The sequence below is a fragment of the Salvia splendens genome, chromosome 3 (genome assembly GCF_004379255.2).
Source record: "Salvia splendens isolate huo1 chromosome 3, SspV2, whole genome shotgun sequence".
Taxonomy (NCBI): Eukaryota; Viridiplantae; Streptophyta; class Magnoliopsida; order Lamiales; family Lamiaceae; genus Salvia; species Salvia splendens.
The window spans coordinates 23,846,603-23,860,234 of record NC_056034.1 but is presented as its reverse complement, the minus strand read 5'-3'; the positions used below and the strand labels follow the sequence as shown (position 1 = coordinate 23,860,234).

At 37.9% G+C, this 13,632-nt stretch overlaps 1 protein-coding gene across 1 annotated transcript; it reads left to right on the top strand.

Moving 5' to 3' along the window:
* Positions 1-7,113: 7,113 nt before the first annotated feature.
* On the top strand, positions 7,114-9,162 carry LOC121795524 (myb-related protein 2-like). Its single transcript, XM_042194068.1, has 6 exons — positions 7,114-7,453; positions 7,527-7,603; positions 7,690-7,735; positions 7,813-7,873; positions 7,950-8,019; positions 8,159-9,162. The coding sequence occupies exons 1-6, from the start codon at positions 7,288-7,290 to the stop codon at positions 8,729-8,731; spliced, it is 993 nt and encodes a 330-aa protein (XP_042050002.1). The 5' UTR covers positions 7,114-7,287; the 3' UTR covers positions 8,732-9,162.
* The last annotated feature ends 4,470 nt before the right edge of the window (positions 9,163-13,632 follow it).

The window sequence follows — 13,632 nt, the reverse complement described above, 5'->3', positions numbered from 1 at the left end:
TCAAAATAATAAGCGAAATTCACTCTCAAAAGGTGAACTCAAAATAGATAGGGTGAAAAGTGAGAGACTATACGGAAAATGTTAGGAATATGGAACCTCTTTGGGATCTTGAACATCTTCAATAAGATGGAAACAACCATTGACAACTTTCATCAAAGTAACTCACTTACAATGATCTGGAACCTATCCACTCAAAAACTTGCATATCGTTACTCAATGTTATTTCAAATAACACAAGCAACCATGAAAGATGAAATTCACAGATAGAAGTCAACTTAAATGGGGAGAAAACTCACAAGGAGGTGTATTTTTTTTTCATATATGTTCTAAGAAAATAAAGCCTAAAGTTCTATTTATACTTGGAAGAGAAAAGGAGGTGAAAAGTCACAAAATGGGAGTGAAATTTTGTCTTCGCGCATCTCACCCGGTCAGCTGGTTTTACGGCTCATAAATGGTAGAATTTGTGTGCAACAATTACTTTGTCGAGTCCTTTAAACTGCCCAGTATGATTGGATGGTTTTGTGCCTTAGTCCTACCCTAACTCGCCGTTTTGGCTCACCTAGCCGGGTGGTCGAGCTTCCACCTGACCGAGTTCGACCCCCTGGCCTGATTCACTGTCGAATTTTGCCATTTTCTCGTTCTTTCCTTGATTCCTTGGTCCTCAATCCACTCGCCGACCTTTGATACGACATTGAACATGATGTCGAACATGATGTTCGCATCAGTCCACTTTCATATTCCCAAAATAGAACGCTCGCACAACGCATAGCAAGCTCCCTAGGGTTGGACGTCACTTAAACACGCGAAAGGGCAAACATCGCTCTACCAATGAGGAGTCGGTTAGATGCCAATTTGTTGGGCACGAGTGGACATCATTTATGCCGAATTTAAAATTTTAAATTTTAGAAACTGATTTTAATTAAAGAAAATTGAATATTATAACAAAAATTAATTTTTGAAAAATAAACTAATTCTAAACTTTAATAATGACCCAATTTTAAAGTTGGGTATGACTATATGAGAATGTAATAAATGGTGTGGTGGACCATGAAGTCTGTGATTGCCTTTAAATGGACCGAGGTTAACAGAGACACCTCAAATAATATTTTTTAAAAAAAATATGAAGATGACATGGAGGTTGACCATATTGACCGATATATGGAGTGTAAGAGTTATGGTTTACCGTAAAAATTGAAAGGAATGATTATGTGACAAAGTTGGAATATGCATTGGGGTATAAAAGAGATGTAGGTTGTAGATGTTTTAAGGATATGTTAGTTGTAGATATATTTTGAAAAGCTACAAAGGAGTGGTACCTGTATACAAATGTAGTTGAGCATAATAATAGGCCTAACTTTGCGGCTAATTTGTTTTTAAATAATTAGAATCGAGCTTAAATAATTTTGAGGTTCACCAACCGGAGGTGGATCGGATCCCCTACGGTGCACAAAAACACAGCATCTTGTGTTGTGCTTATGACCAAAACGCAGCCTTCTCCTTCTTTCTCTTTTTTCAATATTTTCATTCTATTTTATACCTTCTTGTCTTTCTGTACATTTAATATTTTCATTTATATTAGTCCTACTAAAAAACACAGCATTATCTTTCTCCCTTCTTTCAATATTTTCATTCTTCTTTTTATGTAGTATTATAAAATGCTGAAAAATGTTGTAAAATCTGATAATTTTAATTATTGTTATTATCATCATTCTTGAAATAGAATAATTAACTCAAAATATGATGTTCTTAATTATTTTATATGTTTGATTATTTGAACAGGTATCATTTCAAATCCTTAATTTATTTCTTACGCTGTTAATTACGGAGTATTTGATAATTTAAATAGTAATAAAATATTTTATATCATGAATGATGATTATAATTAATGTTTTCAGATTTAAAATATAAAAACAAAGAATGGAAATGTTGAAATAAGAGAGAGAAAGAGAAGGCTGTGTTTATAAAAACGAAGAATGAAAATATTAAAAGTTGAGAAAGACGAGAAAGTATAAAATAAGGTGAAAAATATTGAAAAAAGAGAAAGAAGGAGAAGGCTGCGTTTTTGGTATAGAAATAAGCAAATCATCATAACATGATTAGCCATTTATTTTAGACATGGTTTATATAATAAATATTGTGCATAACATCATCATCATCATCATCATCTTATGTTTGCCAATAAGTAGAGATCATTAAAAAAGAAGTCCATCATAAATTAAGCCAACGCCCAATCAAACACAAACTTTTGGGCAGCAGTAATTGGTCGAGAACCTCCGGTGCTAATCAAGAATGTGGTTATGGAGTATTTCGACAATGCCGGGTTCCAGCGATGACGTTGACGCGAACATGATGCTGGAGTGGAGTATACTCAGATTATTATCTTTGGAGGACATGAGACTTAGCATATCAATAGTTGCAGATTTGACATTGCAATAAATAATTACAAGTTTCTAATTCCGAGTTCAACATACTTTAAAAAGTCATATCTCAATAACAATTATATGAATACTAAAATGTACTATAAGGTCACCCGTTGTGAATTTACTTCAGGTTAGATACTTTTTTTTATCAGATTGGATCATTTGATTGACCTTAACTGAGCTCATAATATCAAATACTAATATCAATTGTTTTAAACTTAAAATTCGTCAGTAGGAAACGGTACACATCTCTTTACTAATTTTTAATTAGTTTAGAAAATTACATACTCTCTTGCATCTTCAAAAATTAATCTCATCGTGTTATATTTATCTATCCAACAAAAATATCCTAGAATGAAAAGTTACTCATAATTTATTACTATTCACTTTTATCTTTGTATCTAGTACTTTATTCGCATTTTATCTTTTCAACTACTACTTTATATACTTTTACCTCTTTCTCTTTCATACTCTCTCCGATCGCTATTAGGAGTTCTATTTCTTGGCGGCACAAGTTTGAGAAATGATAAGAAAAATGGATGGAAAAAGTTAGTGGAAAAAAGGTCTTAGTTTTAAATGAAATGTGAGTGGAACGAGCTAGTGGAAGGTGAGACCCTATTACCATTTATGGTAAAAGTGAACCTGGACTCTTATTCGCGGACGAACTAAAATGGAAAAACGGGACTCGTATTCGTGGACGGAGGAAGTACTTACCAATTTCATATTTAAATCTGTGTCATCCACCAATGAGAATATTTTTGGTAGACGAAGTGAGGGAGTGCTAAATATTTCTATTGTCCCAAAATAAGAGTCATTTTTGGTCATTTTTGTCTGTACCACGATAAAGTCACTTTTCACTTTTACTATAAATAGACAAAAATCATACCCTCTCTATCCCAAGGTAGTTGGGTCATTTCCTTGTTTGGTAAAAGCTTTATTTCCTTTCTTACTTCGATCTCTCTTCATCTCTCTTATTTTTTTCCCTCTCTTACTTTACTCTTTTTTTTTTTTTTTTTTTTTTTTATAAATTAACTTCATATATTTATATCATATATATGAAGGAGGAAATTACAAATTAACTCCTATAACAAGGAGGAAAGACAAATTACGCCACCCAGGGTTCGAACTCGAGACCTCCAGGATGGACGCGGTATCCAGCACCCTTTACCGCTAGGCCTCTTACTTTACTCTATTCACTTTAACTTTCAACAAATCAATTTCTTAAATCTCATGCCCAAAAGAAATGTCCGAACTACCTTGGAACGGATGGAGTACATTTCACTAACTCTTTTCATTCATATTTTATTATAAAATTAATACTTCATCCGCCTCATTATATGTGATAGATTTCTTTTCGACCGTCTTTTGTAAATATGATATAATAAATAGTTTAAGTGAATAGAAAGTAAAATAAGAGAGAGAATAATGTAGTAGAAGAGACTCTCCTCTACATCATTCTCTCTTTTACTTTACTTTCTATACACTTTAACTATTTATTATAATTTTTTCTTTACTTTCTCTACACTTTAACTATTTATTATAATTTTTTCAAAACAAAGGCAAAAAATTTTTTTTAGTCACACATAGTGGGACGGAGGAAGTATATAAACGTGAGATTCATATTACACTAAGTTTGTCTATCGTTTATTTTATACTTCCTTCGTCTCACAAGAATATGCATGATAAGGATCCATGTATTGTAAGATACATTTCCCAAGGAAATCCCAAATTGAAGATGTTTGATCTAATATTTTTGTGATGTAGATTTTCAATTTCTCAAGCAATCAAAAGATACAAGTAGATCCAACAAAAATATATTGAATCTAAACCAAAAGAAGGAAGACCAACAAAATATAATGTGGAATAAGAGATGAAATGTCATTGACGGAATAAGCTAAGACACTTACACCATACTAACATGCATCCATGGCTAAGCCTTCAAGGACACCACAATCCTCAAAGTATACATCTACTTGATCCATGCTTCACTAAGATAATTAGATAGGAAACCCTCCTTAAGAGGAACAAATCTCTCAAGCATCTATTTTCATCAACAACTAACTATGAAAGTGACGAAAAGTACTATTTAAAGCTTGGGTGGCCCGCTGAGGCAGAATGGGGTCCGAAAATGACACCCGACCAGGTGATTTATCCTCCTTGAAATTAACCCGGCTAGGTGGAGTTTTTTCTATACAGCGCGTCTTCCGTAAAATGGCCATAACTCCCTCCACCGGACTCCGATTGAGGCGTGCAAGACACTCACGCGAAGCTCTCTCGAAGATGAAGAAATTGGTGGTATTCCCAAAGCATTTGGACGTCATCTTGATAGGCGGATCACTGGTTGAAGCCAGCTGCAGGTACAAACTTGATGCATGGCTTCCATGATCGTATCAATGCACTCTTTTATTTTTAGTCCGCCCCACAAGAATATGCACTTTCTAAATTTAGAAACTTTTTTTCTCTCTAATGAGGCGGGACCTATTTTTTACTAACTATACTTTAATTATTTATTTCTTTCTAGCTACTTCTCTCTTATTTTACCAATTATGTATTAAAATTCGTGCCCAATCAAAAGTGCATATTCTTGTTGGACGGATGGATTACTTCTCAAAATCCATTACAAATCAGTTATGGATTTCTATTCTATGACAGAGAATACTGAATATCACCTTTTATGTATTACTAATATAAAATACAATCGAACCAAGCAACATTAAACCCTATCTACTCCATGCAACACCTAAAATAAGACCAAGACAACGAAGCGCAACTCAGTTAGTAATATGCTTCCTGCCTAACTAATAGGTCGGGGTTTGAGTCATTACGGAATAGATGGAGAACCATTGTTGATCCTCTTTATTAAAACAAAAAACCCAATTATTTTTATTGCAGGATGTTCCGGAATTATTTCATTTCGCTTGCACTTGCACCCTAGCAAACTTACTACTGCATGCGTGTGTGAAATTTTACTAACCGGATTCCCCACCCCAAAGAATAAACAATAAAAAAATAGTGACAATATAATTACTAGTAATGATCAAAGGGCAACTCTCTCTCTCAGCCAAAATGTAAGAGAGTAGTAGTAGTACTGATGAGGACAAATGATATACTTCATGACTGATTAGAGCATCTTAAACTGTGTTGAAGTCCATGAGAATAAAGAATGGAAAGGGTAATTAATTAAAGTAGATGAGAATCCATTTTTTGTGGCGATGGGAAGCAAAGAATATGGTCCATCACCTTTTAATATTTGAGTTAAGATTCCTTTAATTTAAATTATTCCTCAATTTCTTCTCCTTCTCCTTCTCCGGCCGAATTCAATTCTATAGTCATTTCTAACACTCACTTATGTCGCCCTCAACCAATCACCATGCTACATCTACCTTCTCCATAATCATTGAACTTTCATTCTCCCACTCATTCTTTTTACCTTGCAAATGTTTCTTTCAATTATCAATTCCAACATATACTTTTATATTAATTCCAACAATTCTTTGTGCTAATGTAGGAAAAATATTGTACTATCACGACACGAAGTAGGTTGTTTTTTGTATTTAATTCAATGAGCACGAGTAGATTAGATTCTCGAGCTAAACATGATAAATTTCAAATTTAATTTTGTATCGACACATATATATTGGTGCCATGATAATGTGATTTCTATCCACATGCCAGCAAAACTATAGAGGAATTTATGCTTTTAAGTAAAAGGTCTTTGATAGATTCCTCCAAACTGAATAAAATATGCAAACATATCAGAATCAAATGATCTTTCCTAATGCTCAGAATATCATTTCCTTTTGCATGATCAGATGGTACATAATTATTTAGCCAGATTTATGGTTTTTAGCAAAATTAGACATTACTAATATTGGGCATTGTCACCATCTACTAGTTTCTTAATTATTGCATTGAGTTAGATTGATTAATACTCTATAACTCTAAATCAACATCATGGTATAGATGCATCCTGGGGATGGACCTAAATAGTCATGTAAAAAGATGTGATTTACCTCTTTGCATGTCATTTACTAATGATCACAGTTCTCTCTAGGTATTTCTTTTTTTGAGGGGTCCCAATAAAATTGGGCTATGTAAGCATCAATTTTGTATTAAGAGAATAGATACCGTTGATCCCACCCCCTCCACAATTAAGTAAATGAGATGATTCATCACTTTATTTACTGAGGTTGGGTTTTCCATTATTATCAAGATTAACATTGATGCTTCAGTCAAAATTGAACTTGTTTGGTTGAGTCTTAGGGTTTATTTTCGGTGGTTGAGTCTTATTCCTTTTTGAGTTATTTCAAGATAGTTGAGTCATTTCTTTTTTTTGGCTAAAACTTTATCCCCTTTCATACTTTACTACGTTTTACTTTATTATGTCTCTTGCTTAACTCTCTCCACTTTAACATTCAATACATCAATTTTTTAAATCTCATGCCTAAAAGAAATCTTGGAACGGAGGAGTACCATAAATGGTGACTGAATTCCTCCAATCCACATTCCACGTCAAAGAGGGGTAGGAGGGAATAAATATTATTCCACCAATTAATTCCAGGAATACAATTCGCATAATCACAGAAAAATGTATGAGTGTGGGATCTATTCCTGCACCTATTTGTAGGGTGTTAAAATTTTCAACAAAGAGCAGCTGTCGGAGAATTGGAATTGAATCTTCTCTCTCTGGCCCTGTTCAAGATTCTATTCTTCACTCCCTTCTCTTCATATGTTTATATTAAGACATTGTAGCATATAGTATGATACAACAAGAGACATAGTACACACCTAGCTGAGAAAGGACTACAGATTATGCAGTAATTAAGCAACATACGGCCTAAATTAATTCGTCGAATTGGAAGCAGGAATGTATCATCAACAGCAAGGGAGGAGCATTCAAGCTTCAACAAGAATGTCGGAGTACGAGGATTCGGGGCTTGTACTCTCCACAGATGCTAAGCCGAGGCTGAAGTGGACTCCGGACCTGCACGAACGCTTCATCGAAGCAGTCAATCAGCTCGGCGGAGCAGAGAGTAAGCACATCTCAATTCTCAACTATCACGTTCATCAAATGATTCATTACATATAGTACTTGATATAATGCAGAAGCCACTCCAAAATCAGTTTTGAAACTTATGGGAATTCAAGGCCTCACTTTATACCACTTGAAGAGTCACCTTCAGGTAAACATTTCCCCATCAAAATTAGTCATAACATAACATGTAGTACTATAAAAATAAAACCTCAATTGCCAATTTTTTTGCTGCAGAAATACAGGCTGAGTAAAAACATTCACGGACAAGCATACAAAAATTGTAAGACATCTTATAATTTGTGGAAGCTAACTTTTGTTGAAATGTCACACACTTACTTAAACAACCTCTGATTGAAGCCATGCCGCCGGATAACGGAGCACAAACCAACATCCCAAACACAGCAAACCAGACAAATAAGTAAGAGAAATAGACAATGTTATAATCATCTGCTCCGTACATAAGCATAATTATCTAACTATTTTTATTTCAATAGAAACATGCACTTAGGCGAAGCCATAGAAATGCAGATTCTAGTGCAAAGAAGGCTACACGAACAGCTTGAGGTAAACACGTTTCCTTTTTTGGATTGACCTATTAAAAATGAACTGTTTCATAAAATGAAAACGATACTGTCTCTACTTTCTCCTCTCTCTTATTATACTCTCTGTTTATTAACTTACAAAACAACACTGCATAATACAGGTGCAGCGGCATTTGCAGCTAAGGATCGAGGCTCAGGGAAAATATCTGCAGTCTGTTCTAGAGAAAGCGCAGGAAACCCTCGGGGGTCAGAACATGGGAACCATCGGGCTCGAGGCAGCTAAGGTCCAGCTATCCGATCTGGCGTCGAAGGTCTCCACGCAATGTTTGAATGCAGCATTCCCACAGCTATCAGATCTGTGCCTGCACCCAGCAGATTGCTCCATCGAGAGCTGCTTGACCTCGTCGTCCACTTTCAGAGACCAGGAATCGTACAATAATCATGTCGGCTTCAGACAGCCGCGCAAGGATAACAACAACAACAACAACAGTGATTCAGCCAGCATGAAGCAGAGATGGCGCGGCGGCGACGTCAAAGATGGCGGAATGTTTGACAATCTGTCGATTGGGATTGGAGTTGAAGCAGATGATCTGATGAAAATAGAGAAGACGAATAAGACGACAACAACGAATCAGATACAGTTGCCCTTCTTTTCAAGCAAACTGGATCTCAACACAGACGACGCAGGCTCAAGCTGCAAGCAATTGGATTTGAACGGCTTCACATGGTGCTGATGCATAGGGACATTTGTACCTAAATGGGTTGATATGATGCAATTCAGATCAAAATATACTACTATTTCGCAGTGTCTCAATTCCTTTTGTTTAAAAGCACTCATTCAACAACTCATTTTTCTCTCAGATAATTCTAGTTCCAGCAACAGTGGAGACGCTTCTCCTACACTTCACATTCCTAGCCACCAGTCATGATCACTTGAAAACTCCGGCGACTGCCGGAGAAGAGTTCACCGCCGTTCCAGTTCATCATCTTTGTAGCCGAAATATCGGTTCATCGCCCGAGGGGCAAAACAATCTTTAATCGCTTTCTTAGTTAAATTTTAGTTGTTGTTTCGTTTTGAACCTTTGCTATTTCCAGTTGTCTTTTGGATTCTGAAGTGTTCCGTCTGGATTTGATCTTTATGAAGTTTGATTTTACTTTTCGTTTATCTCTTAGTTGCAATGTTTTCGTTCTTGTTTGGATATGCTAGATCTAGTAGTTTAGAGTGAATTTCGTACGTTCGAGCATGATTTCTTGTGATTAAGTTAGATCTAGTTTGTTTGTGTAATTTCTTAAGTGTCAAGCGATAAAATCTGGAGAAAAATGCAAAATGTCTTAGTCGGGTCAGTTCTGTCACCTTGCATGTCTCGTAGTTAGCGTAAATTAGGATTAACAGTTTTAATCTTTTAATTTAAGTTTTAATTTCGATTTCGAATCAGTAGCATAATTTCTGTGAAGTTGTTAATGGAGTTCGTGAGTTTGTTGTATTTCTGAGTAGCTTGGTGACGAAGATAATGTCCTTTTCTACTTTTGTGGACCACTTTTACTTTAGCTTCTTTTTACTTTTTGTCCTTTACTTTTCTGCACACCCTGCCAAGATTAGTTCGTTCACTGATCAGTAGAGTATAGGTCCCTTAATGTTACTCGTTAGGTAAAACTCAACCTAAAGCGTGGTAGCAAACCAACCCTTCCTAGATTATCACCACAATCACAACTTGCATCCATTCATCTCTGTTGAGAAAATTATTGATACCAGGGTTTTTAGGTCATCGTGCCAACGACACGACTAGGTTAGGAGTCTTCTCCTGATCAGTTGATTACACCAACGCAACGCATCTACCTAATAACAACACCCTAGCTCTTTCAAATGGCGTTCTTATATGCATTGGTGTGTGATACTTTGGTGTATATATTGTTCATAATTTTTCCTTTTCTTCTGTTTTTCAGTTTATGAGAAGAAGCTCGAACTTTGAGCAGTGGAGACCGAAAATACTTCCACGAGGTTCGATACTCATCACCACCCGTTCTGGCCTGTCGACAGCACTGTCTGACCTAGGCACGAGCAGTGACGAAGAGAAGGATAACATAGAGGAACCAACTCCATGTTAGGTTTAGTATACTGAAAAGCATGTTTCGAGCAAGTTCGCACAAGTTCACGTGAATAGAATCTTGCTTGTATACGGAAAAACTCTACAATCCACTTTTAACCCGATTCAGTATTATTCGAGCAGTATCGCACGAATAGGATCAGTATATTATTACATTGTGTTTTCTTGTGCATTTATAAGATGTTTTATAAACATTTAAATGCATAAGAAGTAAACAAAACCTAAGTCTTTTCCTTAGTAGACTGGTTGTGGGCGTCGTCCACTTTAAGGTAACTACAGTCGGTTTTATGCAATGCTTTGCAAAAGAAAAAGAAGAATTTCACAACCTAGATAGACTTTGGCTACCTATCGCGAAAGGTTGCAATATCAGTCCGAAAGGTTGCAATGTCAGTCCGATTATTTCTAAGCCTTATTGAAATAAGATGACGTTAGTGTGGTATAACACTGAATGGATCTAACAGCAAGACGTGTCTTTATGCTATCTACTGAAAGACTAGGTCTTGATAAAATACTATTTCTAAATCTACATACGTTAGAAATGAGCATACGATATTGATTATGCACTACTTTGACTTATCAAAAGGTGCGAGTTTTTCGCAACCCAAGAATCCTGATATATTGGGTCGTGGTGATTAATATCTAGCGGTGCTAGGATTGCTAATATGTTGAATCGTGCGCGAGGTGAGTCTCGTTTGATAATGTCCTCAAGAGGAGCTTGAACAAGGTTTTATTATTCGGAAACTGGCCAGTTGGAATTTAATTATTCCATGAATAATAAATAAGTGTTTCTTGCTAAGTCCACTCTTGGAATTAATAAGAGCATCCACAACAGTTGAAATCTGTCGTTCGTCCGTCCGTGCCAATGGCGCGGCAACGGCGCTGCTCGATGCATCGAGCACGTCCGTGCCAGCGAGCAGCCTTCGTGCCAGCCTGTGATTGGCCAACGACAATGGCGTTGGCAATTTGTTTTTTTAAAATCGGATTTTAATTAAAAAATCCAATTAAAAATAAAAAAAATATTTATTTTCTCACTTCCCAAAAAACTATATCCGTTTTCTACCCACTTTTAATTTATTTTTCAATTTTTTCCCCCAAAAATACACATTTTCATCTATAAATACCCCCACTTCCACACCAAAAATTTCACAGCACACTACACAATTCTCATCTAAATTCTCTCATTTCTATTCTTACAATTCTCAATCTTTCTTTCACTCACAACAAAAAAATGTCCGGCTCCGGCGATCACCCCTCCGGCTCCCACGGTTGGAACCCCGATTGGTTCGGTTCACAACCATTTCCTAGTCCGGAAACGGAATATTCGGCCCCTCCTCAAACCCAAGGTTCGCAAGTTCCGGGTGGCTACCGGCCTTACCCGATCGATGACCAAGATGCCCCCGAAGGGCAATACGGGTGGACACCCGAACCACCCGTACCTAGAGCGGGAGGGAGCGGCCCCTCTCAAACTCCTCCTCTTCCTACTCGTGGTGTCCGCACCCGGTACACTCCAGGGGAGATGGAACAATTATTCAAAGCTTACTTGTCAATCTCCGAAGATCCGGAGGTTGGCACGAACCAATCCGGTGACCATTACTGGTGACGCATCTGTCGCCGGTACAATCAAAACCGGCCGGCTGGAACAATCGAGCGCAACGAGAGTATGGTGCGCAATGTCATATATAGAGCCAAAGAAGAAATCCAAAAGTTCCAGGGGTATTACTTCCAGGAAGAGCGGTCGGCGGGGAGCGGCCGGAGCGAGCTTGACATCATCAGTTCTGCCTTGGCGACCTACCAATCCATGAACTACAAGCCGTTCAAGTACCTCAACATTTGGCAGGAGACGCGGGCGCATCCGAAGTATAGGGAAGGCGTATCATCCTCCTCTAGCTCCTCCTCCAAACGGTCGAAGTCGGTATCCCTATCCGATGTCGGCTCCGAGGATGTGGCTAACCAACTTGCCAGAGCTAACTTGGGTAGCCCCGACCCGGCCCGAGCAGTTCCCAACACCGGCCGCAAGGTTGTCGTCTATACTGACCATGAGGCGATCACGTACCTGATTGCCAAAAAGGAATCGAAACCTAGACTGATCAGATGCGTACTCCTGCTGCAAGAATTTGATTGGAATGTTAAAGACAAGCGAGGAGTAGAAAACAAAGTGGCGGATCATCTGAGTAGAATCGTGCAAGAAGGAAGTAGCGAGGATGTACAGGACAGGTTCCCGGAGGAACACTTGTGTGAAGTTGTTTTCTCGGCCAGATGAATTGATTGGGAAAATGTTATGAAACTTACTGGCCAGGAGGTAACAGCCAAAGGAAAAGAAAAAGTTGGGCAGGAGCCGTGGTTCGCTGATCTGGCGAATTATCTAGTTACAGGGGATCTCCTGGAGGTACCAAGCATTACAAAGGCTCAGAAGTTGAAGATCACAAGTGTGACTAAATATTACTTTTGGGATGATCCGTACTTATGGAAGATGGGAGCCGATTAGGTGATTAGAAGGTGTGTTCCTGACTGGGAGCAGAGAGACGTCTTGACGGATTGCCACTCTTTGGCATGTGGAGGGCACTTCGGACCCAAGAAGACTGCAAGAAAAGTGCTAGGCAGTGGATTTTACTAACCAACTCTGAAAAGAGACGCCTATGAGTTTTGTAAGAGTTGCAACCGTTGCCAACTGACCGGTGGGATCTCTACGACAGATGAAATGCCACAAGTCCCGGTTATTGTATGCGAAGTATTTGACGTCTGGGGCATGGACTTCATGGGTCCATTTCCATGGTCCTATAGAGATTCCTATATCTTGGTGGCAGTTGATTACGTATCCAAATGGATTGAAGCTAAGGCCACGAGCACTTGTGGGTCTAAGGAGGTTGCTAAATTCTTGAAGAACTCATTTCTACAATCGTACCATTGAGGCGCTTATGAAGAGGTCGGGGTTCATCACCGATTGTCTAGTCCTTATAACCCGCAAAGTAACGACTAGGCTGAGGTATCTTATAGAGAGATAAAAAGCATCCTTGAGAAGACGGTTAACCCTTCCAGGAAGGATTGGTGTAAAAGGTTGGAAGATGCGCTATGGGCATACAGAACCGCTTACAAAACATGTCTCCTTACCGCATAGTCTTCCGGAAGATGTGTCATCTGCAAGTGGGAATTGAACATCGAGCATACTGGGCAGTACTGTTGGGGTTTGGAGCCCCTTGCACAGCGGAAGACATGCATAAACAAATAAATCAGATCTACAGATCTATTTGACCGATTATGGGATTAATTGATTCAAATGTTAAACAATCAATTGCATGCTAGAACGCACATTAATTCATGCTTAAGGAATTTAACCCTAATTCATGAAATCCTACGGTTTAGAATTACCGATCTGATTCTCCAAAGAATCGACGATTGCTTGCACCTTTTCCACGTGATGTTCTTCATACTCAACCACAAACCTTCTAATCTGTATCCCGAACTCTGATAAAGACCTTTGGGTGGGCAAAGCTTGTCAAAATCGAAAATGGCTTGACTAGGAAGAAGACAGA